This window comes from Giraffa tippelskirchi, chromosome 11, assembly GCF_054371585.1.
Source record: "Giraffa tippelskirchi isolate mGirTip1 chromosome 11, T2T-mGirTip1v1.2.pri, whole genome shotgun sequence".
NCBI lineage: Eukaryota > Metazoa > Chordata > Mammalia > Artiodactyla > Giraffidae > Giraffa > Giraffa tippelskirchi.
The window spans coordinates 125,277,889-125,305,290 of NC_137285.1; the positions used below are offsets into that span (position 1 = coordinate 125,277,889).

At 40.6% G+C, this 27,402-nt stretch overlaps 1 protein-coding gene and 1 non-coding gene across 6 annotated transcripts in view; one reads left to right on the forward strand and one right to left on the reverse strand.

The window, feature by feature from the left end:
- The window catches only part of POLD3 (DNA polymerase delta 3, accessory subunit), an 83,050-nt gene that overhangs the window by 31,914 nt on the left and 23,734 nt on the right, over positions 1 to 27,402 (forward strand). The window contains exons 1-5 of one of the 5 annotated variants that reach the window (XM_081539610.1): positions 9,057 to 9,356; positions 10,667 to 10,722; positions 20,640 to 20,742; positions 23,976 to 24,015; positions 25,215 to 25,347. In XM_081539610.1, the coding sequence (XP_081395736.1) occupies positions 20,641 to 20,742; positions 23,976 to 24,015; positions 25,215 to 25,347 (275 nt within the window). In that variant the 5' untranslated portion in view covers positions 9,057 to 9,356; positions 10,667 to 10,722; position 20,640. Of the gene's footprint in view, positions 1 to 9,056; positions 9,357 to 9,732; positions 9,822 to 10,666; positions 10,723 to 20,639; positions 20,743 to 23,975; positions 24,016 to 25,214; positions 25,348 to 27,402 lie in introns of those variants that run through there. The other 4 variants (XM_081539608.1, XM_081539613.1, XM_081539611.1 and 1 more) reach the window with 4 other exon arrangements.
- On the reverse strand, positions 21,106 to 21,222 carry LOC145528063 (small nucleolar RNA SNORA69). Its single transcript, XR_014070135.1, has one exon. It is a non-coding gene; the product is annotated as a small nucleolar RNA SNORA69 (small nucleolar RNA).

A 27,402-nucleotide genomic window follows, 5' to 3' on the forward strand; every position in this document is an offset into this window, starting at 1 on the left:
GTCTCCTGCAACTCCTGCACTGCAGGTGGATTCTTTACCACTGAGCCAAGTGGGAAGCCCTAATATATGCATAGGTATGTGCAATCATTGTCACAGTCAATTTTAGAATATTTCTATCTTCTCAAAAAGAAAAACCCTATATCATTTAACTATCATTCCCCTGTCGCTCGTCCCTTCCCAGGACACAGCAATCCCTAATCAACTTTCTGTCTCCAGATTTCCCTACTCTGGACTTTCATACAAATAATATGGTATGTGGTCATTTGTAACTGGCTTCATTTAGCATAATGTTTTCAAGGTTCATCCATGATGTAGCACGTATCAGTACTTCATTCCATTTTACAGCTGAATATTACTCCCTTGCATACCAGATTTTGTTATTTATTTATTTGTTAATGGACATTTGGGTCTGTTAAAAATAAATAAGCCCAAAATGGAGTCACTTCTGCTAAACCTCACCAAGCGTGTATACCTAACCTGAATGCAGTTTCAACCATACCCAGGAGTGGAACTGTAAACCTGTCAATCTGGAATTTCCCGTCAACACTAGTGAGGTAATAATTGTGATAAGACTCCCCCTGTGCTGCTCACCAAGGGAAGGTGACCTAGCCTGAAACAATTCTTTCTTTTCCTTTGGAAATAACTTCCTTGTCCTGTCCCATTTTTTTTCTACCTAAAAAGACCTTCCATTTTGTACAACTCCTTGGAGTGCATCCTATCTAGTAAATACGCTATTTGCTGCTGGATTCATGATTCATTGCATGCATGCTCAATCACTCAGTTGTGTCTGACTCTGACTCCATGGATTGTGGCTCACCAGGCTCCTCTGTCCATAGGATTCTCCAGGCAAGAATATTGAAGTGGGTTGCCATGCCCTCCTCCAGGGGATCTTTCCAATCGAGGTATCAAACCCCTCTCTCTTATGTCTCCTGCATTGGCAGGAGAACAATCGAATAAAGCAAATTAGATCTTCAAGTTTACTCTGTTGATTTTTGTTTTTTTAAAGGTCTTTTCCATATTTTTGCCATTATGAATAATGCTGCTATAGACATTTGCTTTTTCTATGATCCAACGGATGTTGGCAATTTGATCTCTGTTTCCTCTGCCTTTTCTAAATCCAGCTTGAACATCTGGAAATTCTCTGTTCACATACTGTTGAAGCCTGGCTTGGAGAACTTTGAGCATTGCTTTGCTAGCATGTGAAATGAGTGCAATTGTGCGGTAGTTTGAACATTCTTTGGCATTGCCTTTCTTTGGGATTGGAATGAAAACTGATCTTTTCCAGTCCTGTGGCTACTGCTGAGTTTTCCAAATTTGCTGGCATATTGAGTGCAGCACTTTCACAACATCATCTTTTAGGATTTGAAATAGCTCAACTGGAATTCCATCACCTCCACTAGCTTTGTTCATAGTGATGCTTCCTAAGGCCCACTTGACTTCGCATTGCAGGATGTCTGGCTCTAGGTGAGTGATCACACCATCGTGGTTATCTGGGTCATGAAGATCTGTTTTGTATAGTTCTGTGTATTCTTGCCACCTCTTTTTAATACCTTCTGCTTATGTTAGGTCCATACCATTTCTGTCCTTTACTGTGCCCATCTTTATTATGGTTTTTCCAGTAGTCATGTATGGATGTGAGAGTTCAACTGTAAAGAAAGCTGAGCACTGAAGAATTGATGCTTTTGAACTGTGGTGTTGGAGAAGACTCTTGAGAGTCCCTTGGACTGCAAGGAGATCCAGCCAGTCCATCCTAAAGGAAATCAGTCTTGAATATTCATTGGAAGGACTGATGTTGAAGCTGAAACTCCAATACTTTGGCCACCTGATGCGAAGAGCTGACTCATTTGAAAAGACCCTGATGCTGGGAAAGATTGAAGGCAGGAGGAGAAGGGGACGACAGAGGATGAGATGGTTGGATGGCATCACCAACTCAATGGACATTAGTTTGGATAAACTCCAGGAGTTGGTGATGGACAGGGAAGCCTGGCGTGCTGCAGTCCATGGGGCTGCAAAGAGTCAGACACAACTTAGCGACTGAACTGAACTTGCATGAAATATTCCCTTGGTATCTCTGATTTTCCTGAAGAAAACTTTAGTCTTTCCCATTCCATTGTTTTCCTCTATTTCTTTGCACTCATCATTGAGGAAGGCTTTCGTATCTCTCTTTGCTATTCTTTGGAACTCTGCATTCAGATGGGTATATCTTTCCTTTTTTCCTTTGTCTTTCACTTCTCTTCTTTTCTCAGCTATTTGTAAGGCCTCCTCAGACAACCATTTTGCCTTTTTGTGTTTCTTTTTCTTAGGGATGGTCTTGATCACTGCCTCCTGTACAGTGTCATGAGAAATATCAATAACCTCAGATATGCAGATGACACCACCCTTATGGGAGAAAACAAAGAACAACTAAAGGGCCTCTTGGTGAAAGTGAAAGAGGAGAGTGAAAAAGCTGGCTTAAAACTCAACATTCAAAAAACGAAGATTATGGCATCTGGTCCCATCACTTCATGGCAAATAGACGGGGAAACAATGGAAACAGTGACAGACTTTATTTTCTTGGGCTCCAAAATCACTGAAGATGGTGATTGCAGCCATGAAATTAAAAGATGCCTACTCCTTGGAAGAAAAGCTATGACCAACCTAGACAGCATATTAAAAAGCAGAGACATTACTTTGCCAACAAAGGTCTGTCTAGTCAAGGCTATGGTTTTTCCAGTGGTCATGTATGGATGTGAGAGTTGGACTATAAAGAAAGCTGAGCACCAAAGAATTGATGCTTGTGAACTGTGGTGTTGGAAAAGACTCAAGAGTCCCTTGGACTGCAAGGAGATCAAACCAGTCACTCTTAAAGGAAATCAGTCCTGAATATTCGTTGGAAGGACTGAAGCTCCAATACTTTGATCACCTGATGTGAAGAACTGACTCACTGGAAAAGACCCTGATGCTGGGAAAGATCAAAGGCAGGAGGAGAAGGGGACGACAGAGGATGAGATGGTTGGATGGCATCACCGACTCGATGAACATGAGTTTGAGCAGGCTCCGGGAGTTGGTGATGGACAGGGAAGGCTGGCGTGCTGCAGTCCATGGAGCCACAGATCAGACAAGACTGAGCAACTGAACTGAACTGAACAGGGTAGCACAGGCTGGACAAAAGATGGCAGCTGGATGTTTGAATTAATAAATAAAGCCTGAAACTCTATTTTTATATGAAATCCCTTTTTCTTTCAATTCAGGCAATTAAATCAGTTAAAGTTTGACCACAGAGTGTTTTCTAATTGATTGTTAAGGCCCTATCTTCCTTGTTATTCTTCCTGTGAAAAGGAGCACCAGCGGCTCCTGATGGGAGATGACGAAGGGCTGACACTGCCATCTGCTGCTCAGTGATGGTACGTACCTGCCAGTCTTTTACTAGGCTTTGGATACTGCCTGCAGAACTGGTCAGATCCTTGTAGGCCCTTTGTTTTCTGAATGAGATGTCTTGAGGTCTTCCATTTCATATCTGGAAGCCATCTAGCCAGCTGCTGGGTAAAACCCACATGCAGAATCTGTCCTGTGGTGAGCATCAGTGACGTACTAGCACAGAGCCCAAAGTGTAGAAGTTTCAGGCAGAAGAGAAAGGATTGGAACAGGACACACCATAGGAAGTTAAGCTTCAGAAAGGGGCACAGGTTAAGGTAAGAAAATGGAAAGAAAAGAGTGGATTTGAGAAACAGTGCCAACAAAACACAGACCTGGATAGACATGGAATTCAGAGAATGAAGATATGGGACCATCAATGCCTGCTAGTGAATTGTACTTTGTGTTACCAAATTCATCTTCATAAAACTTCAGCTTGATCATTCATTAACTTTGGCCTATTTTGGCTTTTATACTGAGACTAGTATGAAATCTGTCATCAAGTGGACAGTGAATGACCCTCCCAACCACCAGTCAATCTCCTCCACTATCTATCATGAATCCTAAACTTGGCGGATGTCATGAAGTCCTAGTGTGAGCCCCAGGTTCAGTCTTTTTCTGGCCGTGTGATCTTGGAGAAAGTCACTAAACATCTGGGAGTTTAGTTTTCTAATCTTTAGTTACTCATATGAACAATAGCTCCCTCTCGGAGTTATACTGAGCCCAGTAGCACGTGAGAGAATGCCTGACATCTATCATCTTACTGAATCTTTGCAACCCCAAGGGATGGGCACTACCATTACCCTCTTTATTCAGATGAAGGCACTGAAGCTTGGAAAGATGGAATAGCTTGCCCATGACCATGCTGCTAGTAGATGGCAGAGCTAGAATTCAAACCCAGACTGCTTAGCTTCAAAGCTTTATTGTACTGAATATCTGTATCAATTAGCATTGATATAAAATGACTCAACCTGAAACATTGTGTCTTAAAATCTATGATCACTTTATTTAGCTCAGATGCTATACGTCACCTGGTGTTGGTTAGCTCAACACATCTATGCTAGGCTCCTCCTTGGATCTATGGTCCACTGGTGAATTGGGTAGTCACCTCACTCACATATTTGGAGTACCTTCATTCTTCTCCAGGGGGGCCTCTTGTCCTCCAGCAGCCTAATCTAGGCTCATCCCCATGATGGTCTCTGGACTCCTCATGCAATAAAGAGAAGGGAAGCCCCTGTACTCAAGCATGTTTCTAGTCAAAGAGAATCACAAAACCAAACCAGAATCAGGGTAGGAGGATGCTTTCAAAAGGTATAGACAGAGGGAAGGGAGTAATTTCTGGCCCTTTTTACAGTCTGCCATGGCTTCCCTGATAGCTCAGTTGGTAAAGAATCCGCCTGCAATGCAGGAGACCCCAGTTCGATTATTGGGTCAGGAAGATCTGCTGGAGAAGGGATAGGCTACCCACTCCAGTATTCTTGGGCTTCCCTTGTGGCTCAGCTGGTAAAGAATCTGCCTGCAATGAGGAGACCTGGTTTGGATCCCTGGGTTGGGAAGATCTCCTGGAGAAGGGAAAGGCTACCCACTCCAGTATTCTGGCCTGGAGAATTCCATGGACTGTATAGTGCATGGGCTCGCAGAGTTGGACACAACTGAGCAACTTTCACTATCTTTCACAGTCATAGCTACTAACCTATAATCCCTGACTATTGGACAGGGTTGATCAAAGGAGATAAAGGATGTAAATAAGCTTTGAAAACTTGTGTAAAACACTGTGTAGATGAGAGGTACTATTACTTAGATTTTATTCCACTAGCATCTCAAACTCAATATGTCTGATTATTATCTCCATTTTACCATGAGGAAACAAAAGTCCAGAGAGGATATCATGGATGTAAAGACTTATAAGTGAGAAATAGAATAGTATATGCAAGGACTTATGAGCAATCTCTGGTGCTGAAGTAAAGGTAAGAAGTGATGAAGGATGAGAGGTGAGGTTGAAGAAGTAATAAACTTAAACTTGATCTTGAAAACTCTTGGATCTACCCAAGAGAAATGAAAACATATGTTCATGTGAAGACCTGTATGCAAATTTTTAGCACGAGTTTTAGCACCACAACTGGAAGTAATTCAAATTTCCATCAACTGGTGAATACATAAACAAAATATGGTACATCTATTGGATACTACCGAGCACAAAAAGTAAAGAACTACTAATATTTACACTATTTTAAAAGAAGCTCAAACACATTGTGCTACATGAAAGAAGCTATATTAGTTTGCTAATGAGAGAGCTAGGGCTGCCATAAAAAAGTACCAAACTGGGAGGCTTAAACAATGGAAATTTATTTGTTCACAACTCTGGAGGCTAGAAGTCCGAGATCAAGGTGTTATCAGGGTTGACCTCTGAGGGCTCTCTTCTTGGGTTATAGATGGTCATCTTGTCATCTTCTTCTTGTGTCTTCACATGGTCTTCTATCTGCAGTGGATTGCTTGTCTTAGTTTCCTCTTCTTATATGGACACCAGGGATTAGGACCCACCCTAATGACCTCATTTTAACTTAATTATCTCTTTAAAGACCCTGTTATAATGTGAGCTACTAAGGGCTAGGACTTTAACATATGAATTTATGGGGGGGGGGAAACACTTCAGTCCATAATAGAAACCCTACCCAGAAAACTACATATTTATGGTTCCATTTATATGAAATTTATAGAAGAGACAAAATTATAGAGATAGAAAGCAGACCCATGGTTGCCTGGTATTGGGGGTGAGAATAGGGACTGTTTGGTAAGCAGAGAATGAGGGCACAAGAGCACTTCTGGGGGGCAATGTTTTAAAATTGGATTGTGGTTTTTTAAGCCAGGAACAACATCATCAGTTCTGTGTTTTAGAAATGTCATCCTGGAACTGGTGTTAAAGAGGGACCTGGATGGGGGTTGGGGGAAGATTGGAACAGAGATCAGGCTAGAGAAGATGTGGGTGAGCATGCATTTCCTTTATATGATGAAAAACAACTTAAAAACAGACTGATGATAAGGAAGGTCTGAAACAGAGCAGGTCCAGGGAGATAAGAAGGATGATGGAGGCATTTCCTCGTGGGATAGGGAACAGGGAGATGAGGAGAATCAGTTTGGGGAGAGACTACCATCTGATTTTGTCTCTTACTCTGTGGAGTCTTGGAAGAAATACTGAAAGGTAAGATGCTTCAAATTAGTCAACCCAAAGTATATGGAGTGTTTACTAGATAAAATCCTGTCTATAAAGATTGTACATGTAGGAATGCATGGCTACTCCCTTTGGGGTCTCCAGCAGCAGTGTTCTTTGCAAGTCTCAAGCCTGTTTAGGATCTGGGCTTGGTCCTGACTTTTGTCCACAAAAGTTCACCCCTTGTGCCCTACTTCTGATCACTGGGACTTTGAAGGCAGCTGAATCTCCCCAGTTAACTTATCACTAATGATCCCTTTGATAACAGACTTTGTAACCATTTCAGAGGTGGATGGAAAGGAAAGACAACACCTTCCACAAACAATGTTCTGAAAAATCAACAAAAGGGATTATAGAGCAGAACGATGTTTAATTCAATTCCATTCATCCATCCATCTACTCATTCTTCCATTTAGTTATCAGTCAACAAATATTTGTTAAGGGCCTATGCTCTGCCAGCGATGGCCATGCTGGGTGCTGGGAATCCAGGGGGAAAAAGGCCCTTGGAAAAATTTCCATTGAATGGGAATTGAGGATGTGTCACATGCTCTCCTCCTGCAGATTCAGGCCTGCAGTTTCTGAGGCAATCCTGACTGAGGATCTTCCACATAGAAAAGACTCCAGAAGGCCTATCATACTTCCTTCCCAGACAAACACCCACCACCACCTCCCACCCCTGTTGTTTAGGCAGACTTGTTGTGAAAGTCATGATCCTCACCCCACTCTCCTCTCTGTTTTACAGAGTTAATTAGCCAGTGTTGTCTCTACGCTCTATCTTCAGTTCCTTTTCTCATTCTTCCTCACTCCTTAACCCACTGAAATCTGGCTTTTGTGCCTCTTTCACTCCTCTGCCCAATGTCACCAGAGAGTGTGTTAGTCACTCAGTTGTGTCCAATTCTTTGCGTCCCCATGGACTGGAGTCCTCCAGGCTCCTCTGTCCATGGGATTTCCCAGATAAGAATACTGGAGTGGGTTGCCATCTCCTTCTCCAGGGGATCTTCCTGACCCAGGGATCGAATCCAGGTCTCCCACATCGAAGGTGGATTCTTCACCATCTGAGCCACCGAGATGCCCGCCAATCCCAAGTACAGATACTAACTGTTGATTTCATTGTGTGCAGGCATGGCACGAGGGTTATGTATATACTATCTGGTTTATAACTCTGGCCAAATAAAATTCTTTAATTTTCTCATCTGCACTTTCTCTCAGTCTTCATATCTCACAGTCAAAGACATCACTAGTGACATATAGATTTAGGTTCCAAGTCTAGGCATTTTTTATTACCGTCTTTCTCATTCTGTACTCATCTAACTCCTTAGCGGGTTTTGCTGACTCAAAAACAAAAGGAAACCAAGTTACTCGGTTCTCAATTTCTAGTACAAATGATACTATTTTAAGCTACTATTATCCCTCACTCAAAAATCTCCAAGAAAATGTAAGCTACATTTGGACAGGTTCCCTGTGTTATTGATCACAGCTGTATCTGCAGAACAATGCCTGGCCCCTACTAGGCTTTTGCTAACTATATCCTGAATGAATGCATGTTGCAACAAACATTTGAAGTGGGTGCTATTACTATATCCATCTTATAGATGGGGAAACAGGCTTGCAGTCGTTAAGCAACTTACCTAAGTTCACACAACAAATATCAAAACCAGGATTCAAATCCAGTGTCTAACTCTAGTGCCTGCTCTATTATTCACTGTGCTGCCCTACTGAAATACACAACTTATACGGAAGGATTTTTTTTTTTAGCTGATGTTAGAAGAAATTTTAGTTGAAATCCCCCAATTCTTGAGAATAAAGTTCACGTGCCTCTTCACGCAACCTTGTAGGCACAGCATAGTTTGGCTTCTTCCTTCGTCTCATCTCTCCTCGTGTCCTTTTCTCCAACATTTCAACTATAATGAAAACTATTCTCTTCCCAGCAAACACCCCCTCTCTCATCCATTCTGGAAAACTTTCCCTAATTTCTCAATTCTGAGAGATTATAACAGGCAGTACTTTATCCCAGCTGGCAGGACTTTACTAAAATATTTATTTCTGTCTTTATTGTTCACTGCTGTGTCCTAGTGCCTAGGAAGTGGCTGGAAACAGACTAGGTACCTAATTAATATTCATTGACTAAATGTGTGACAGGGCAAGGATTATTTTATCAGTTTACGGGTGGAAAGACCGCAGTCCCTAGAGAGGTGAGGTATTTTGCGGTGCGTCAGCCACGGACTGCCAGAGCCTGGGTTTGACACTAGGGTTCTACAGTCAACCGTTCCAGACCACGCCTGCGCTCCTCGTTCCTCACTTCCGTCAGCTCCTATTAGCTCCACCTACTTCAGCCTGCGCCGTCTCCGAGACTAGTTTGACCCTCGAGCGGCCGCCGTAGCGCGTCGCCTTCGTTGCCGTGGGAAACGACCTGGGACCTGGGAGGGAGAAAAGACGTTTCCCGCCGGCGGGAGCTGCGGTTGTGGCGGCTAGCGGAGCTCAGCTGCGGCCGCGGTACCATGGCGGACCAGTTTTATCTGGAAAATATAGACGAGTTCGTCACGGACCAGAACAAGATCGTGAGGAGCTAGGACTGGGGAATGCGGGCGTGCGACTGGGGTTTTGGGCCCAGCGAGGGCTGTAGGGGCCTTGATCCCTCTGCGTGTGGCCGCATGGGGCTGGTCCAGTGGAGATCGTCCCCACTCCTGGTGCCCCAGGCAGAGCGAGGACTCGCCGGGGGGGACCTCTGCCCCTCCGGCAGATCCAGGTTCCTCGGGTGGGTGTGCTGGGCTCTGCGCAGACCATGGACCACGGAGGTCGGGCGGGGAGGGAGGAGCCTTGATTGATGTTGTTTCTAAGGCGTCTCTACACGTTTCCGGCAAGGTGGTTGGCGTTTGAAGTCTCAAGTTTACAGTTGAGGAAATTGTGTTTTGACCGGGTTAAGTAACAAGTTGTTTAATCTGACCGTCAGTTGGTTTCGTTTTCCTGGAAGTTTGTTACTGATTCAGGCTTGACCTGCCTCACGGGGTGGAAGTAAAGATCAAGTGAGACGATGGATGTGAGAGCGTTTTGCAAATCGTGATGATTGAGTGCCTACTGTGAGCTTTGGATATACATTATTGCGTTTATGTTTTTACAATGACCCATAGGTCAGTGCAAATAGCCTTAGAAAAGGTAGTTAAAGCAGAGGGGCCAAATAACTTGTGGTTAGTAAGGGATAATCCGCCTTCAGGAGACCTAGGTTTGATCCTTGGGTTGGGAAGATCTCCTGGGAGAAGGGAATGGCAACCCGCTCCAGCATTTTTGCCTGGAGAATTCCATGGACAGAGGAGCCTGGGAGCGACAGTCCAAGGGGTCACCCAGAGTAGGACACGACTGAGAGACTAACACACACACACAAGGGATAATCAGTTTTCCAGTCTCTCTCTGTTCTGGTAGTGCTTTCCTCTACATCTCACTGCCTTTGCCCAACCTGTGCTAAGTCTTCTAATTACTGGAAACTCAGCGTTTAGAGTTGGAAAACTTTGACGAGAGGGTGACAGGTTACCAAGAAGTGGCAAATGACAGTTCAAGGAAGGATGGAAGGAAGAGCAAAGCTTGATGCCAGTAATTCCCAATCTAACCTCTGAGAGAGTATTCATCCACTTCACTCATTCCCTGACCCCTGCACCACCTGTGCCCTTTAATGTTTATGTGGATGCAACTTGCTTCAGAAGTTTCTGAGTTGTACACTCCAAAGTAACTTAGTTTCTGAGTGAGTTCGAGGACAGTTTTTGGTGGTGGCCCCATAAAAGGACAGAAATGTGAAAAGAAGGACCAAGGTGAAACAAGGACTGTAAGGAAATTGAGAGCTTTTTCTGTGTATATTCAACGTTTTTAGATTCTTGCATTAATCTGTGATACAGACTTCTTTGTAAAATAAATGTCTGAGTCCTACCTTCCCAGATGGATGGTTCTTGGCAAAACTGGGGTGGCATTTAATGTAATTTATAAGGCATAATCGCCTCAGAATCTTTAGGAGCCCTTTGGGCTTACCTGCACTCTGCAGTCATCTAACGAAATTTTTTTAAAAACTCCTTCTTGCAGGTGACATACAAATGGCTGAGCTATACACTAGGGGTTCATGTTAATCAGGCCAAACAGTAAGTACAATTTATTACTAACTTTAATCAGATTGGAACTTTTTGTTTTGCTTGTTTGTTTTCTTTTACTTTGTTGTTCGCTTTACAGAGAGTCTCTTGATTAGAACTCTGCTCCCCACCTCCCCATCCCCCACCCAGGGAAATGGGAAAGCATAGTGTTTCTATTGCCTTTTACTGCTTTTGTCTATTAGTTAAGAGATGGGTGGACTTGTATACAAACGTGTGGTGATATGTTTATTGGATTTATTTGTAGCCTTGCGTTCTGGTTAATCACTTTGTTATTTCAAAAAATTTATTAAATGGTCTAGCCAGTTCTGTTTACATCTCAGATTTATATGTCTGTTATCTCAAACGTCTTCTTTGCGTTTTCACATGTGCTTCTTAGGCCCATCTCTGGGTGTTATTGAAATACTTCCATAATGAGGTCAACAGGTGTTTGACGCAGGCTGTGTAACAGTATAAGACAGGGAGAACATTTAAGAGAAGCTAAAAAGGGAGGGTTTAGGATGACACCCGAGTATTACCCTTCTTGAATTTTGCCCTATCACCTTCCTTGCTGAAACTTGTAGTCCAACTTGGAACCAAAATGGAAAAGGCAGGCTTTTGGATTAACTTCAAAATTTCTTCACCTGCAAATGCCCAGTGGGTAGGAACTGGTGAATAGACTGAGAGCACATATATTGAGTTAAATACTCATTTCATTTGCTTTATTCCTGATGGTGGTCTGATTTTTCCCTATTCCTTGAATCATAGGAACATTCTGTGAGTCTTAGAAAAATCCTTGATCTCTAGAATGGGTTGATTTGGCTTGCTGTTTGACAGATTTAGGAGTTTATTTTATGATAGATTGCAGTTTTTTTATTCTTAGTGACAGAAGCAGGGAGAAAAATCTCACATTCATACTAAAAATTACAACTAGGAATTCAGTCTTTATTTGTAATGGAAAGCCCCAACCTCATGTCCCTGTCTAGTGTACATACGTGTGGCCACCCGCTCTCAGGTGCTTGCACCTAGGCCACACCAGAACACCCGCTTCAGGGGGCTCCTGGGCCAGCTCTCCTGCCTGTGGAACTGAGGTAAACTAGCTGAGAGGAGGGTCTACCTTACATAAGGTATAGGTAGAAACTTGATTTCTAGACCCATGCCCCTCTCCCTCACTCCAGTCCAAGCAGGTATTTGAGGTTCACGTCCCTCCTCAGCTCCTCAGCACAACAGTTAAGTATTTACAGAGTTTCTAGGGGTTTTACTTATTTATTTTTGGCTGTGTTGGGTCCTCATTGCTGGCGCGTGGGCTTTCTCTAGTTGCTGCAGGTGGGAGCTACTCTCTGGTTGCAGTGCACAGGCTTCTCACTGTTGTGGAGCCCGGGCTCTAGAGCATGAGGGCTTCAGTAGCTGTGACATACAGGCTAAATTGCTCCGTAGCATGTGGGATCTTCCCAAACCGGAGATCAGACCTGTGTCCCCTGCATTGGCAGATGGATTCTTAATCGCTGGACCACCAAGGAAGTCCCCTAGTTTTGACTGAGATGTTTATGCCTTCAAGACAAAACTCTTGGCTCAGGGCTAGGTTTATACTGATTTTGACTATTTGACATTGCTCTTGCTAAAACTAGTCCAGGCCCAAACCTAGCAGGTTCAGGTAACTTTAGGACTGGATACCCATAAGAGTAATTGTTTGTTACGGTTATAAATGTTTAAATAGGAAATGAGGTAACTATTACTACTAATATATAAGCCTATTGAGATTAAAGGTGCATGTTGAGGACTGGAGATGAAATAAAGTTGCCTGGAATTTTACTGTAGCTACCCTTATTTCCTATAATTTTTATGGAATTAATACACACATTCTAGCCTTTGCCTGTCTACCAACTTTATCCCATAGCACTTTCTACCTCACTTATACTCTAGCCATATTTACCTTTCTGTTCCTTAGATATGCCAAGCCCATTCTCACCCAAGGAAATTTGTACCATTCTCTCTGCCTGGAATACTCTTTTCACAGCTGTCCTCACTGTACACGGTTCAGCTCATATTTCACACATTACTTCGTGTAACAGCTCTTTCCTAATGCTCTACTCCTCTGTCTCTGTTAATTTTTTTTATAATTATTTTTTTAAAAGCTTTCTTTAGATATATTTCATATATTGTACAGTTCACCTATTTAGACTGTACAACTCAGTGATTTTTAATATATTTACAAAGTTGTGCAGTCAGCACTATAGTTAATTTGAGAAGATATTCATCACCCCAGGAAAGAAACCCTGCATCCATTAGCAGTCCTTCATCATTCCTGTCCTCCAACCCCCCAGCATCAGGCAACCACTAATATACTTTCTCTCTATAGATTTGCCTGTCCTGGACATTTCATATAAATGGGGTCATATAATAAGCAATCTTGTGTGTCTGATTCCCTCCACTTAGCATATCTTTAAGGTTTGTCTATGTGTCAGTACTTCATTCGTTTTTGTGGTTGAATAACATTCCGTTATATGGTGTAAGTTCTCTACGGCTGCCATAACAGAGTGCTACAAATGGGTGGCTTGAAACAACAGAAATTTATTGTTTCAGTTCTGGAGGCTTGAAGTCCAAAATTAAGATGTTGGCCAGGCCATGTTCCTTCTGAAACTTGTAGAGAAAAATCCTTCCTTGCTTCTGCCTAGCTTCTGGTGGTTTACTAGCAGTCTTTGGCATTCCTTGGTTTGTAGCTGTGTAACCCCACTGTCTGCCTTCATAGTCACTTGGCATTCTTCCTGGGTGTCTGTCTCTTCACATAGCCATCTTATAAGGATACAGTCGTAGATTAGGAGCCCACCCTACTCCAGTATGACCTGTCTTAACTAATTACATCTGCAAAGGCCCTGTTTCCAAATCGGGTCATACTCTGAGGTACTGGTGGTTAGGACTTCAACATATCTTTTTGAGGGGACACAAATCAACCCATAACATATGGATATACAACATTTTATTTGTCCATTCATCAACTGATGGACATTTGGATTGTTTCCACATTTGGGGCTTTAATGAATAATGCTACTGTGAACATTTGTGTACAAGTTTTTGTGTAGACATATGTTTTCAGTTCTCTTAGTATATACCTAAGATTGGAATTTCTGGGTCATATGTAACATTTTGAGGAGCTGAGGTGATTAACTGTTTTTCAGAGTGGCTATACTGTTTTACAATCCCACCAACAAGGTATGAGGTTTTACTTTCTCAACATTCTTGTCAACTCTTTCTACCATCCGTCTTTTAATTTTAGCCATCCTAGTGAGTATGAAGTTTTATCATTATGTTTTTGATTTGCATTTCTGTAATGGCTAATGATATTGATCATGTTTTCCTGTGCTCATTGACCATACATGTATCTTCTTTGGAGAAATACACGTTCAGATCCTTTGCCCATTCTTTTCCATGGGTTTTTTTTTTTTTTTTGTCTTTACTGTTATTGAATTGTAAGAGTTCTTTATGTATTCAAGTCCGGATTTGTTTATTTATTTGACTGTGCTGAGTCTTAGTTGTAGCGTGAGGGATCCTTTTTGTTTGTGTCACGTGGGATGTTTTTAGTTGCAGCATGCGATCTCCTAGCTGCGGTATGCAAACTCTTAATTGCTGCATATGAGATTGAACCCTAGCTTCCTGCATTGGAAGTGCTGAGTCTTAGACACTGGACCACCAGGGAAGTCCCTCTACATATTCTAGATACACTGCCCTGATCAGATAATGATTTCACCCATTCTGTGGGTTGTCTTTGCACTTTCTTGATGGTGTCCTGTGAAACACAGAAGTTCTTATTATTTGTAGTGTCCAATTTTTTTTCTTCTGTTGCTTGTGCTTTTTATAGTGTATCTAAGGCGGCTTAGTCTAACCCAAGTAAATCATGAAGATTTAATTCTGTGTTTTCTTCTGAGAAGTCTATAGTCTTAGCTCTTAAATCAGTAATTATCACTTTAACATTTCTACATATTTTGTTCTTATTATACTTCCTCACAGTAAGAGTACACTATAGTTTTCAAATTAGATGTTGGTTCAAGGTAGGTTATAAATGAAGCCCTAAAATGTGTATAGGCATACCTTATATTATTGTACTCCACTTTATTGCATTTTGCAGATACTACATTTTTTTCTTTCTTTCTTTTTTTTTTTACAAATTGAAGGTTTGTGGTAACCCTGAGTTGAGCAAGTCTATCAGTGCCATTTTTCCAGTAGCGTTTGCCTATTTCTTGTCTCTGTGTCACATTTTGGTAATTCTCATCATGTTTCAAACACTCCATCAGCAAGAAGATTATGACTTGCTAAAGGCTTAGAGGATGACTAGCATTTTTAGCAATAAATTAAAAAAAAAATTAGTTACTTGGCCTCATCGAGTCTTAACTTGTGGCATATGGGCTCTTTTGTTGTGGCGCTCAGACTCTCCAGTTGTGATGTGCAGGCTTAGTTGCCCTGCAGCGTGTGGAATCTCACTTACCCTACCAGGGATTGAACATGTGTCTCCTGCATTGCAAGGCAGATTCTTAACCATTGGACCACCAGGGAAGTCAACAATAAATTATTTTTTAATTAAGGTGTATACATTGTTTTGTAGACATAATGGTGCTACACCCTTAATAGACTACAGTATAATGTAAACATAGCTATTATATTACAGAGAAGGCAATGGCAGCCCACTCCGGTACCCTTGCCTGGAATATCCCATGGATGGAGGAACCTGGTAGGCTGCAGTCCATGGGGTCGCTAAGAGTCGGACCATTGAGCGGCTTCACTTTCACTTTTCCCTTTCATGCACTGGAGAAGGAAATGGCAACCCACTCCAGTGTTCTTGGCCTGGAGAATCCCAGGGACGGGGGAGCCTGGTGGGCTGCCGTCTATGGGGTCGCCCAGAGTTGGACATGACTGAAGTGACTTAGCAGCAGCAGCAGCTATTATATTCACTGGGAAACCAAAAATTTATTTGCTTTGCTTTATTTTGATATTCACTTTATTGCAGTGGTCTGGAAGTGAACCTACAATATCTCTGGGGTATGACTATAAATAATAACTATTTTTTCAGGCATCATTTTGCATATGGTGTAAGGAAAGGGCCCAGCTTCATTCTTTTGCATGTGGATATCCAGTGTTCCAGCATTTCATAATTCTTATTTCCAGCTGACATTTTCTCGCTTACTGTATGTCCTCCTTTCACTAGAATATAAACTCCATGAAGGCAGGGAACATGTTTGTCAGGTTCATCACTGTTCCAGTTACTGTTGCTTTGTAACAAATTGCCCCCAGATTTAGCAACTTGAAACAACCATTTTATTATGTTCGTAGATTCCTCTGGTTTGGAACATGGGCACGGCGCAGTGAGAATGGTTGTCTCTGTTCCATGATGTCTGGTGCCTCAGCTGAGAGGCGTCAGTGACTGAAGCCTGATCATGTGTAGGCATCTTTAGTCTCATGTCTGGCAGTTGTTGCTGGCTGTCAGCTGGGACTTCAGTAGGGGCTATTGACCAGTCATTGTGTGTGACCTGTTTATATGGCCTGGGCTTCTTAAGAGCATATTTTCAGGTAGTGAGGCTTCTTACCCAGCAATTCATGGCTGTAAAAACTCACATTCCAGTGCAAGGCAGAAGCCGATTGCCTTTTCTTACTGGCCTCAGAAGTCAAGCAGTGTGTGTCTGCTTCATTCTTTTGGTTACAATGAATCTCTAGCCTTCCCAGATTCAAGGGGAGAGGATGACTCCACCTGTCTGTGGGAAGATGAAGAAGAGCATGAAGGATGGGAGATGTTGTGGCAGCCATTTTTGGAAAATACAATCTGCCACAATCATTGTATCTTCACACCTGGCTCATAATATTGTTGTTCAGTCATTAAGTCATGTCCAACTCTTTGCATCCCCAGGGACTGCAGCACACCAGGCTCCTCTGTCCTCCACCATCTCCCAGAATTTGCTCAGATCATGTCCATTGGGTCAGTGAAGCTATCTAACCATCTCATCATCTGCCACACCCTTCTCCTTTTGTCTTCCATCTTTCCCAGCTCATAATAGGTGCCAGTGAATATTTGTTGAGTGAGTACTGGGCACTGTGGTAGATATTTTCACAAATCTTTATCTCATGTAATCTTTATGACAATCCAATATAATGGGTGTTATCAGTCTCTTTTAACACATGAGAAAACAGACTTAGAGTGTCCTGTCATCCTTTTTTCTCTTATCTGTAGTGAGAGCATTTAAATTATCATTGTTGGCACTGAGGGCAGTGACTGGGCATGGTTGTTACTGTTTGCCTGGATTCAATAAAGAAATATTTTTTCAGGTTTTAGTAATTTTTAGCATTATTCTAGGCTCTGTTATAAAACAGCAAACTTGACAGATAAGGTCTTTCCCATCATTGACTTAAGATAATTTCAGGCTGTAAAAATGCTGTGAAGGAATTAGATTAGAGAAGACAATATAGACTATACACCTTATATATCTTAGGGAAAATTATGGGTGGAACTGATCAGGAGGGATGAGAAGGTGTATAGTTAATCGTGGGTAGGAAGTGCATCTCGTAGGAAGTCATATTTATTGTCATTCATATTTAAGAATATTTTGCATGTTTAGTTGCTGAGATGTTTGACATAATCAAATTAGATGAACATGTTTTAGAGATTCAAAAGACATGCAGAAAATTTTAAAGAGTTTGTGCAGTGTTGACCATCTTGTTAATATAAAACAGAACTGGTTGATCTGGTGAGAGAGGACAATGACTGTAATGATGCAAGCAAGACTATGAGTTGTTGATAAAAGGCAACGCATTTCACCAGCAAGCTGAGAGTATCTTGGTACAGTCCCTGCCTACCATTTCTTCTGCTGGTATGGTCCTAACTAGCATAAATAAACCAAAATGTTCATGACTCTGTGTTCCTCATCTTTTATAACATAATTGCTGCATGGAAGGAAATACTAAAGAGAACAGGAGAGAGGAATCAACAAAAATGCTGATTTTTTTTTCCCCTGAGGGTGTTTATAGTCTAGTGGGGATGGCAGATATATAAACAATTAGAATACAGTGTGGTAAGTGCTATAATAACAGATGTGGGATAGCTTCTGTTAGAACTTAGAAGGCAAGGCTGCCCTGCCCGCTTAGTGGTGTTAGGGAAGGCTTCACATAGGAGATAATAACTGAGCTGCTGTCTTGATGAGGAATTAGGTAGATGAGGTCTGAGAAGAACATTCTAGGCAGAAGGAAGGGCATACAAAAGAGCTAGGAGAACTGCAGAATGTTTCATAAGGCTGAAAACAGTGTGAGTATGGGAGAATGGTGAAAAATACAGGGGCCAGAAGAAGAAAAGTCTTACATGTCACTGATGGACCTGTGGCTCCTTAGGGGATAGGGCGCTACTGAAAACTTTTGAACAAAGAGTAATACTTCAGATAAGAATAACCAGCTACCTTTTCAACAGCATTTAATGGCTAATGGGCATCTCAGATTTAACATGCCCCAAAACTTAATTCCTAATTATTCTCCACCCACCCCCTCCATCACTTCCTTCTGCTTTTCTCCATTTCAGTGAATGACAACTTCATTCTTTGAGTTGCTTAGTCCAGTCATCCTTGACTTCTCTTTCTCTCATACCTCACAATCAGTCCATCAGCAAATTCTGTTGTTTCTTCCTTTAAGATGTACCCAGAATTCATCCACTAATTACTACCACCCTAGTCTGAGCCACCATCATCTCTAGCCTGAATTACTGCAGTAGCCTTGTAACTGGTCTTCCTGCTTCCTTCCTTGCTCCTTAATAGTATATTCTCCACACAGCAGTCAGAAATCCTCCTAAAAAGTGAGATCATGTTATTTGTGCTCCTCACCTTCTAATGACTTCCTTCCTAGATGGGCCATAAAGCTCTACATGTCTGGCGCTTGGCTCTCTTCTTTCCTTCTTCCTTATTCAGCACACTTACCTTTTCTGTTCCTTGCACCTTGCTTACATTCTTGCCTCAGAACCTTTGAATTTGTTGTTTTTTCTACCTAGAACATTCTTTGCTGAGATATCCACATTGGTGGCTCTGTAACTTCCCACAGGGCTCTGTTCATGAGGCCTTCCCTAATCTTACATGAATAGCAAAACTTCTTAGATACTCTATTCTTCTAGTCTTTTTTCCCCCCAATAGATTTACTACCATCTGACTTCTTATTTGTTTGCTTATTATTTGTCTCTCTTTTCTGCAGTACAAACTCTAAATGGGTAAGAACTTTGACTGCTTTGTTCACTATTCTATCCCCAAGGCATAGAGCATGAAGTAGCCACCCAGTTAAGTTTTGTTGACAGATGACTTGATTTGCATTTCTAAAACTTCACCTTGGCAGCCTTGTGGATAGTGAATGGGAAGGGGGTGTGAGGAAGGCATTGACACTTGGAATTGAAATAGTCCAGTCAAGAGATTTAGAGGGCAGGGAGTCAAGAATTACTTGGGAGGTAAAACTGACAAGATTTGGCACCTCATCAGACTGGGAGAAGTGAGGGATAATGACTCCCAGATTTCTGGCTTGGATGGTTTGAGCATATGATGTTGTTGGGAATAAACAAAGCCAGGAGGATGAATGAAATGGGTCAAGGAGAGTATGTCGTAAGGTGACCAGTCATCCTTGGTGTGCCCAAGACTGTTGGTTTTAGCACTAAAATCCATGTCAGTAAATACCTCAGATCCAGGCAAACCCAGATGATTGGTCACTCTAATATAGAGTGAAAAAGTAGCTGAAGACAACCCCAGCAGTTCAGAAGAGGAGGAGGAAGTCAAGTCTGTGCAGGAAGTAGAGCAGAGCCAGTTCAAGAGTGGCAGGAGATCAGTGAGGCATTGGATCAAGGAAGCCAAGAGAGTAGTCCACAGTATAGGCTGAGTTTCTCTTGGAACTTTTGTTTCTAACCTTCCTTGGCAGAAGTATGACATGTTATAGAGGCTTGGTAAATGTTTCTTGAAATAAACAACGCAAATGATGTCTCTTTCCTTGATGTTAAACTGTAAGTTATTGAGGGGAGTCAGCTTCTGATGCCAGTCAGATTGCAAGGATAAAAACGGATTTAGGGAATGTTACTAAAAGCAACATTATTTCTATATTGAATATTTGGCAGTCTTAGGTTAATGAATACTGGGCAGTGTGAGTAAACTGTTACTTTGTGGTTTTGAAACAGCATTGATTCTGAATGATCCTAAAATTGGAATTTCAGAGCAGGACAGTTGTGATCATCTACAAGATGGTTCTTAATGTTTTGGAGTAATCCTTCTGCAAATCTGTTGAAAACCTTGAACTATCTCCACCTTCTCCCCACTTCCTTACCCTTGCAAAACACACATTCTGCTTACAATATTGAGGGGTGAAGGGTTATGAATCCCAGGGTAAAAGAACTGCCAATCTCATACAGCCCTCTGTAATTATACCTCAGGATATAAAGAGGCCTAGAAAAACTATTTTATCCAGGGTCACATGGCTAGATAGTGACTGAATTTATTCTTGATTGATTATTCTAGCCATTCTATGTCTTCTTTTAATGCGGAGAAGGCAATGGCACCCCACTCCAGTACTCTTGCCTGGAAAATCCCATGGATGGAGGAGCCTGGTAGGCTATGGTCCATGGGGTCGCGAAGAGTCGGATACGACTGAGCGACTTCACTTCACTTCACTTCACTTTAATGCAGGCTCAGTCTCACTTGACCGATTATTAGATTTCTTTTATTTCAGTTGTTTGGTCACTGTGCTGGCTGTATACAAGTTGACCCCACCCTCTATGTTCCATTCATCTTTTTTTAATTCTTTGTCCGTGAACAGAGCAAAAATATTCTGTATAATGTTTGATGGACTGTCAGATTTACTATACCTAACTTTTAAGTCATGAATTAAGAGTTGGTAAGGTAAACTTTTACTAATGACTTACTTGTGCATTTTGTTTGTAACAGGATGCTCTATGATTACGTTGAAAGGAAGCGAAAGGAAAATTCAGGAGCCCAACTGCATGTCACCTATTTAGTGTCTGGCAGTCTCATTCAGAATGGACATTCTGTAAGTTCTCAGAATCTTATAATGAGTTTAAATGTGTTTGAGCTATTAATAATGTTATGTAACATAACACAGGGCAAAAACAACAAGATCCAGTATTATGGACATTTAAAAACTACTTGAAGACAGTGATTATTTTGAATTTTTAGACTAAACCTTAAACTCTCGAGAAGTTTGGGTAATATCAATACAGAGATTATTATCATCATTGTACAATTTCCCTAGGCAACAAGACAGTCCAGACTGCTTCTATTCCTTTTTCTCCTTTTTGAAGCTATATTGGGGACAATGGTGGTTAATTTCCAGCCTGTTCAAATGTCAAGCCACACAGGTGTTCAGCAAGTACAATTTTTTTTTTTTTCCATCAACTGTTCATGTCAATCCGTCATGATTTTACCCCCATAAATGGCAAAATCAAGAAACGATCAACAGGTTTTCTTTCAGCAGGATAATGACAATTTTTTTTTTAAGTGAACTTGATTTTAGTTTGAGCTTTCACCCCAGAAACTCTGCTGAAATAACTCCATTCCTTCTCCTGTACTGGACTGATTCTTGGGAACTTAATTCCTTCTTTCTCGCTTCCTCCCCAAACTGAGGAACACCTCTTCTGTTCTCACTTCCTAAACCTCACCTGAAGGTTCTTTTGCTCCCATACCACCAGCCCTAGAGAATTTAGCCCAAGGATCAAGATCCTCAGAGAATCACTGATGCATGTTTTCCTCTTCTCTTTTGACTTCCCTGTGACGCATACGTTCAGAAGCCAGATTTATCAAAATACTTACTGGATTTGTCTTGTATCAATAGAGTCTTAAGAATCTAAGTTCCAGACTGGAATGGCAATTTAGTAATTTACAAGGAGAAACAGAACTGCTAGGGCAATCAGATACTTAGATTCTATGACTAGCATATTCTTTCCTTATTGGTAAGCTGTTTGGCAAGCCAGATGTTAATTAGATATTTGCAAGTGTAGATGAAATCAGATGTCATTATATATCAGAAACAAGATTAAGCAGACCTGATTCAAAGATGCATAGGTTTTCTATGGCTTTTTAAACATGTAAGTAATTTTTATTTTTCTAGTGATTATTATTATTATAAAAATTGCTTAATAATACATAGAAAGTAGAAATCTCCTTCTAATGTCATCCTGCAGAGTCTTCCAAAAGATTATTTGTATGTTTCAAGGAAATGTTTGGTTGATTTTTTTTGTGATGTTAGAGGTTGTTGGCCTGATCCAGTTTTTATTAGGTTCTCCATTAGCTTTTCGTATAATGATTTTAGCTGAGATTGATTTTTATCATTACCTTGATCATTATTTCTCTAGGAGTTACAAAATGGTGATGTTCTAATTCTGTTATTCCTTCTGGATTTACTCACTGGAATGTTTCTATAAAGAGAAACTTTCTCTCATCAACTAGCCATATTTTCCTTTTTTTTTTTTTTTTGATAAACAGCTCAAGGGGCCTACCCCCAGCCAGGCTCTGGGTTTATGGATGCTGAACTTACTCCTGTGTTGCCCTTGACAGGAACCCACTGAATCAGAGCTCTACTCTCATTTACATTGTTTTAGCATTGGCATTTCCACTGTGTTGTTTTTATGCATTTCTAACATCCCCTAAGGCAGCGTTTAGAGATAACTATACTGTCTCAGTGGCCATGTTTTCTCCTGAGGGTACCAATCATTGTTTTTAGGGCTCCTGTTACATAGGTTTGAGTGATTAGTTCCTAATGCTCTTTTTCTCATAAGCTCTGTAATTTTTATTGTACAATTTTGTAGAACATGACATTTTTTAAGAATGCTTGTTTTTTTTTTCTAAGAGAAAATGCATTATGAAGACATACCAATATTTTCAGTTCAAATTTACAATTACATTTTTTTAAAACTTATTCAATTTTATAATACTCTTTTTTTCTTACGTTGTGAACTTTGCTTGTTCTAACATTAAAATGAATATGTATTTGCTTTAGCCAGATACATGAGATTTAGCAAAGTAAAACCAATAATTTTGCTAACAATATGATGACTAAAGACAGTTTAAGGTTTGTAAGTGATCCCGAGCATTACTCTATGGCAGTTATAGAAATATTTCTCATTCCTCATGACAGCCACATGATCCTACATTGATGGATATCCCTTAGTTTATTCAGCAGTCCCTTATTGATATGGCAGTTATAGAAATATTTCTCATTCCTCATTACAGTCACATGATCCTACATTGATGGATATACCTTAGTGTATTCAGCAGTCCCTTATTGATAGTTATTTGAGTTATTTACAATCTGATTATTACATACAGTGCCACAGTGAATATCTCAATGTGTATGTGTTTTGTATGTTTTTGCCAGAGTGTTTTAGGGTTATGTGCCTAGAGGTAGGCTATATATGAACTTTGCTGAATATTGCCAAATACCTCTCCATTTTCCATTCCTACCAGCAATGTATGAGAGCACCTGTTTCTACACAGTACTTGTGGTCCTGTTTCAGGATCATCTGCATTTCTTTTTTGTGAACTGTGTCTTCATACTTCTTGCCTATTTTCTAAAGGATTGTTAGTCTTTGTTTTCTCTATTTTAGAAGCTGTATGTTAGCCCTTTGTGATGTAAGTTGTAGATATTTTTCCCGCTTGACCATTTATCTTTTTACTTAAAATTGTTGGTTTTTTGTTATCCAAAAATGATTTGTTAGTTTTTATGGATTATTTCAGTTACTTCTGGGTTTTGAGTTGCAGTCAAGAAACTTTTCTTTATTCTCAGGTTATATTAGTTTGTAGAAGAATTCACCCATGTTTTCTTCTTGTGCATATATGATTTAATTCTTTACATTTAGATCTCTGATCCATTTAGAATTTATTTTTTTGTATGGTATGAGACAGATCCAATTTTTAACTGGTTCCATATAATTATACAGTAATTCTCATTATGTTACTTACTGAAAATTCCTCTTTTCCTTGCAGTAGGGAAAGTGCGAGTTTAAGATGCTGTGTTTTTTAAATTTGGGTTTTTGGGGTTTTTTTGTTTTTGTTACTGATATATGTATACTCTCTCATTTTCCTTAACCTGATTGAGAAGTTTTAAAGAAAGCAAGTTAAAATTGAGTCTGGAACATATATTTTCAGAGGAACCTAATGTTTCTAATTTTACATCCCAGTGCAATGGAATTATTGGTAAGGAAACTTTAAAACTGCAAGTTGCACTATTAATACTTTAAATACTAATGAAGTGTTATTTCCTTACAGTGCCACAAGGTTGCAGTAGTGCGAGAAGATAAATTGGAAGGTAAGTATTTTAGCGATTTAGCAAGTTTTTCCTCTTAGGGCATCAGTGTCATTAACATCGCATATATATATTTACCTGTTTTACTGGAGAGCCATACATTCTTTTATTAGTAGTTTCTGAAACATGTTAAAATATGATACTACACTAACTTCCCATTTTTAAGGCCAATAGCTGCTAACATTTATAAAGCACTTTTATCACAGAATTTCAAAACTCGTGATAGACATGTGAAACACTTATGAATACCATAAGGAACACCTCATTAACTATAAAAAGACAATGATCTCTAAATATTGTGTTGTATTCCTTAGCAATTTTTTTAGGAAGAAAATTAAAGAATGATTTTATAAAGTCAGAAAGGTGTAGTACAACTTCTAAGGTAAATTTGTCTACCCATTTCAAGACTGTTAATGCTACTGTTCTATTTTTTTAATACCCAAGTCAAAGGAATTTTGTAACAGCCACATGATCTTGGATGTCTCAAGACAAAACCTACTGTCATACTTTGTATATAAAGGTGCCTACCACTGAAGTGTTTTCTTATAAATTAACTGAATTACTCAAGATAGTGAAAATGTCCAATATTTTCTTTCTGAATTCCCACAGTGGTAGATTTATTCATTCAATAGATACATAGTAAGTATCTACTCTATGTCAAGCTCTATGCTAGGCACTAGGGACTTGGAACAAGTGAGGCATGGTCCCTTCCGTCATGGAACCTAAAATTTGTTCTTGTGATTTTCCTCTGAAGACTTATCTGATTAGTAGTAGTATTGTTATATAGAGTTTCTTTTTATAAACTAAAACTGAAGACTTCTCGGGTAGAAATTACCTATTCCTCAGTTGCTATGTATATACGCTAGAGTTTAAGATTCTACCCTGACTGAAAAAAAAAAAAACACACACACACATCATAGTATCATCAGTTATTCATTAATATTTACTGAGTGTCCACTGGATGAGTGATACCCTCACAGTACTGTACTTAGAACTGACTCACCATCACCTACCTATCATTATGTCCTTGTCACAGACAGAAGAGTTGATACTATACTGTATATATGACTGTTTGGCCTTTTAGAGCCTTTTTGGACCACCACCGATTACAAATGGTGTTAATGCAGAAGGGTTTCTTGTTAAAGTCCCCACATGCTATGAAGTTTGTGTATTAACAGACTGCTTTTCCTGTTGACTTGTAGCAGTGAAGTCCAAGCTAGCGGTGACTGCCAGCGTACATGTGTACAGCATCCAGAAAGCCATGCTAAAGGACAGTGGGCCTCTGTTCAATACCGACTATGACATCCTTAAAAGCAACTTGCAGAACTGCAGCAAGTGAGCTCCTTAATGTTCCTTGTGGGCTTCTTTACGAATTGATTTTGTAAGATGTTTACACAGTGGCTGCCTCTTAAGAGTGAACGCCAAGTCTAGTAAAACCTCATTTATCTTGCAGTAAGACACATGCCTGGTTTTATTAGTACATCATAAGGTGAAAAATAGCCACAACCCATATTGAAAACCCCAGTAGACTCCCCATAAATCTACTTCTCATGTATTTATCCTGTCACTGCCACCAGAAATGTTGTTTGTCGTGCCCCCTCATTACTCCTTTACCCTAGTCTCTGCTTGTCTAATTCCTACCCACCCTTCAAGAACCAGTTGACATGTTGTCCTTCAAAAAACTATTCCTAATTTGACATCCCTCTACCTTCCATCCAAAATCAGTTGATCTTCCACAGCCAGTATCAGATCTTATTCATCTTTTGTATCCTTCACAGCATGGGGAGGAGGTGGTCTATAATGTACGTGGTTTTGGAAATTAATGATCATGGGCTGGAGTTTTGACTTCATTGCTAATGGCCCAGTGGCTTTGGACAAGTTACTTAAACTCTTTTGGGCTTTTGTTTCATCATTTTTAAATTGGATATAATAATGCCTACTTTGTGAGGTGGTAGGGAGGGTTCAGAGCAGATTCTCAGACATATATTGAACACCTACTACTTTGACATGCACTAAGCAAGATAATTTGAATTAATTCAGCAAAGATCTGATGAGTATGTGTGACTTGCCACATACTGTAGAGTGATTGTCGCCTGGTACCTGCTTATGGAACTGATGGTCTTATGGGGAAGCAGTTATGGTATAGTGTGACAGTGCTACAATAGGAATAAATGTGTAGGAGGATGTTGAAGGGCCACTCGTCCCCGCCTTTTTTGTTGGGGTGGAATGAGGAGTCAAGACAGAGATGGCTTGTAGAAGGGTATGGCATCTAAGTTGAGGCTTAAAGGCCTAGTAGAAGTAGCCAGTCAGAGGGAAGTAGGAGAGGAAGGACAGGGCTGAGAGGAAACATGATGCTTATGCAGAACCACAGTAGTTTTCTATACCTGAAAACTAGAGTGAGGGGCAGGAAATAATGATACGGGAGTAGAGAGGTACATAGGTTAAAGAGTCATACCATCAAAACCTGGATAGTATGGTAGTGGTTAGGGACCAAGAGAGTGTGTTATGGTGGAGATGGGGGGAGGGTTCATGACATTAAGGATGATGGCCATGTTTCTGGTTTGAATTGCTGGATGGGTGATGATACCATCACTAAGAATGGGAATATATGAGGAGGAGCAAGCTTTGGGAGAAGGGAAAAATGATGAATTGGGTTTGGATATGTTGAGTTTGAGTACTGGATGGGGAGTCCAAGTGGAGATGTCCAGTGCAGTAGATACAGGGTCTAGAGCTAAGGAGAGAAATAGGTAAAGATAGACATTTTGGAATCAGAGAAAAGAGGTAATTAATTGGGCTACAGCAGTAGATACAGTCATGCAGAGAGAATGTATAGGATGAAAGAAGAGCAGAAAGTTAAACTCTAGCCACAGTTACTATCTGTGTAACCTTGGGCAAATTATTTAACCTTTCTGCTTCATTTTCCTGAAATGAAACTAATAATAGTATCAACCTCAGGGTTGTAGGGGCTTCTCTGGTGGCTCAGATAGGAAATAATCTACCTGCAATGCAGGAGACCCGGCTTTGATCCCTGGGTTGGGAAGATCCCCTGGAGAAAGAAATGGCAACCCTCTCCAGTATTCTTGCCTGGGAAATTCATGGAGAGAGGAGCCTGGTGGGCTATAGTCCTGGGGTCACAAAGAGTTGGAGACGACTGAGTGACTAACAGGGCTGTAGAGGATTAAGTGAATAAATACATGTAAAGCACTTAGAACAGTGCTTAGCACAGTAAGCACTATTTAAGTAATAGCTATTTTTTAAGGGGTGGACAGAAAAAGAAGGAGAGTACATCATGAGAAACGCTGGGCTGGAAGAAGCACAAGCTGGAATCAAGATTGCCAGAAGTATCAATAGCCTCAGATATGCAGATGACACCGCCCTTATGGCAGAAAG